At 34.1% G+C, this 3,139-nt stretch overlaps 1 protein-coding gene across 1 annotated transcript in view; it reads left to right on the top strand.

Moving 5' to 3' along the window:
* Window positions 1-856: 856 nt before the first annotated feature.
* Window positions 857-3,139, top strand: part of LOC109584767 (midasin-like) — a 5,322-nt gene continuing 3,039 nt past the window's right edge. The window contains exons 1-7 of the mRNA XM_020000615.1: window positions 857-877; window positions 1,130-1,318; window positions 1,606-1,701; window positions 1,759-1,862; window positions 2,225-2,428; window positions 2,676-2,784; window positions 2,842-2,923. Of these exons, the coding sequence (XP_019856174.1) occupies window positions 857-877; window positions 1,130-1,318; window positions 1,606-1,701; window positions 1,759-1,862; window positions 2,225-2,428; window positions 2,676-2,784; window positions 2,842-2,923 (805 nt within the window). The remainder of the gene's footprint in view (window positions 878-1,129; window positions 1,319-1,605; window positions 1,702-1,758; window positions 1,863-2,224; window positions 2,429-2,675; window positions 2,785-2,841; window positions 2,924-3,139) is intronic.

Below are 3,139 nucleotides of genomic sequence, written 5' to 3'. Positions count from 1 at the left end.
TTCCTAATCAGCCATCATAACAATTCCTAAAAAATATTAAAAAATTAATGGCTATACTCCAGAGTTCATAATATATTTAAGTCTTCAGTTCTTTAGAATGTGTAGCACTTTCCCTGTCCATCCTTTTCCCTCACGACAATGCCACACTCTTCATAAGCAAACTTATCCAGAGCATCCTTTATCTTGTAGTTATTGTGATAGAGGACTGGATCGTTGAGGGCTTTATCCACTATACCGCACTTGATCCCTTTGCTGCAGACCAGCTTAATCTTAAAACTCTTATTGACTTCAAGTGTGACGTAGTCAGTCCCACAGCTAAGACGTGGGAAGTACTGGTTAGGGTAGTAGTCCTCGTTGTGGCAGTACTCTCTCCTGTAGTTTGGCCTTGCTCCTTCAATGAGTACCATTGACATGGCAAACAGGAGTACTATAGCTAGCTTCATCTTGTATTGGTTTGAGTAGTAATCTTGTAGTGATCTTTAGTAGTGATCTTGGTTTAGTTGTGATCTTGTACTGGTTTTACTGGTGATTTCTGCAGAGTTTCCACTTTATATATAGTTATAGTAATGTAACACTGTTATTCCCAGTTTGTCATCAATTTACTGTTTGACGTAAATACTAGCATTTAGTATGAAGGAAATATGAAATAGTATCTTGGAGGGAATTTATCAAAACTTCAGGAAGTAAGAGGGAAGCAAGCCAATACTTTGCTATTATACTATGTACATGCATAAAGTACCCACTGGTTTGTACTAGCTACATATTTTTGACTTACAATGTAAGCTATAGGCACATACTGAGCAGCTTTGTAGTTGCTTTGATCTACGGGCAATTCTATTGCCTTAAGTATGGAACAATGGTTTACCTAAGAATCAAAGTAATCACCAAATTGCATGCAGCAATGGGGCCCTAAATTAATGGCTGTCTATCAATTGTTGTACATGTACATACTGCTGTTTCTATTCCACATTGCACCTGATTTGACTTTAGATATTTTTGGTTTAGAAGGAATAGAAATTGAATGTGTGTGTATGCATTTTCTATGTAATTAATATGTGTAAATTTTTATTTAGATAGAAAATTATCATCATGGTGACAATAAGTAACTGTTTCTTTTTTATTATTTTAGATTCTAACATCAAAGTTTAACATTTCTGGACTTGCTTCATTTCTACACACCCTTATATCAACTTCAGAGTCATTAGAAGGAGAAAGGGTTGTCTTGGATATTAGGAAGCTACTGAAGTTAAGTGGACGGTTAATGTCAATGTCAACTCACACAGGATCAATAACCTCATTCAATGATATGCTACTTGATGTGAGTTTATTAGTTGGAACATTCTTTTATTCAAATTTAATTGTGTTTGCTTTAATTATGAGCATTCATCATAATACTTCATTACTATTAACTGTTAGAGGCCATAGTGCTTTATAAAACTATCTCTGACAACACACATGTAGTTTATATTGATCACATAATTTGATACATTTCCTTATACTGTGTAGAATGTTTGTTGAATTTTAAGTTTTGGTTGCATGTATTAGTATACCAAATGTCCATAGCATTGTATTTCACTCTCGTTTCTTTCTCTTTCTCTTCACCAGTTAGTTGATGTTATTGTTGGTCACTTACATTCAAATGAACGTTATAAAGCTGCCCTCCAATTGAAATCACTCTGTGGAGGACTCTCTGAAGAAACCGTAATTTAAATTGATAGTTATCATCATCACTCATGTGACTTTGCATACAATTATTAGGTCAAGTATTTATGTCATGATTACAAACCTAGCTATAATGATGCCTTGACTACTGTCAGCATTGGTAGAGCATATTTGAGCAGCTCAAGAACAGAGAGAGTGAAGTAAGACACTGCCATTTATTCTATCATTAATTTCTCCTTCTATGATTCTATCATATTACTTTCCTCCACCACTTCCTCTTCTCTTCCCTCCTCCATTCTCATTCATTCTCTATCTTGCCCTTCATTCCTTTAAGCGCCTAAAATATGTACATGTACATGGTTAAGATTAGCCAGAAAGCTACATAATTTTGCTACTGCTAAAATGTCGTATAGTGGCCAATAGCCAAGCCTTGAAGTATTTTAGATCCTGACATTTTAGACCTTGAAACTATTAGGTTCTGATTTCTTTAATATTACTTTCTTTTTCTTTTAAAACTTTATTCATTTATATATTTATTCGTCATTTCTTTTCCTTTCCCTAGTTCATGCTATGCCTCCACTCGTACCTCAATGTGTCTATTGGAGTCCATTGCAAGATCTGTCCAGTTCCGTGAGTCAGTGTTGCTAGTAGGTGAGACTGGAGTGGGTAAGACTGCCTGTATCAGCTACCTCTCCTCCATCACTGGGAATAAACTCGTTAGTATTAACTTGAGCCAGCAGACTGACTCCTCTGATCTACTGGGAGGGTAAGGATTAACTAATAAAAAGATTGTTTATTGAGATTTATGCACTAAGCAACTTGTATTTATTTATTTATTTATTTATTTATTATTTTTTTATTTAATTATATAGTAATGATAATGATGGTGGTATAATAGTGTTATTTTTGGTTCATAATACAAAATTATTTATTGTGTACTTTTATGTGGCTTATACACTAAAATAACTTGTATTTATTTATTTATATTTTATTTATTTATTTATTGTTTATAGTTTCAAGCCAGTATCAGTTTCTTGGCTCATCGCTCCATTGAGATCAACGTTTGAGAAACTTTACAAAAAAACATTTAAAGCCAATAACAAGTTTTTGGCCAGTTTACAGGTAGAACACACCCTCATAACACATTTGTGATTTTACATGTATTTGTGCATCTTTTAGTCAGTTATAGTGGAAAAGAATTGGAAAAAATTAGCTGATGTTATAATACACACTGTGAAGATAGTTAGAAAAACTAAACAAGGTAATCTACGCCTCTCTCTCTCTCTCTCTCTCTCACGTATTCTTCTTCATTGTTGGTCTCTCCCTTTTCCTCTCCCTCCCACTAAGTTCCTCCACTTTTCCTCTCTTCTTCCTTAGTTTTATAATTTATTGTATTATTATTTCCGTATTCTCCAATTACAGTTCACACATGCATAAGCTTTCTTCTTAAGGCCACCATACATGGGGCAACATTGTT

This window comes from Amphimedon queenslandica, unplaced genomic scaffold (genome assembly GCF_000090795.2).
Source record: "Amphimedon queenslandica unplaced genomic scaffold, v1.1 AMPQUscaffold_13168, whole genome shotgun sequence".
NCBI lineage: Eukaryota > Metazoa > Porifera > Demospongiae > Haplosclerida > Niphatidae > Amphimedon > Amphimedon queenslandica.
This window is presented reverse-complemented; position numbering and strand designations above follow the sequence as displayed.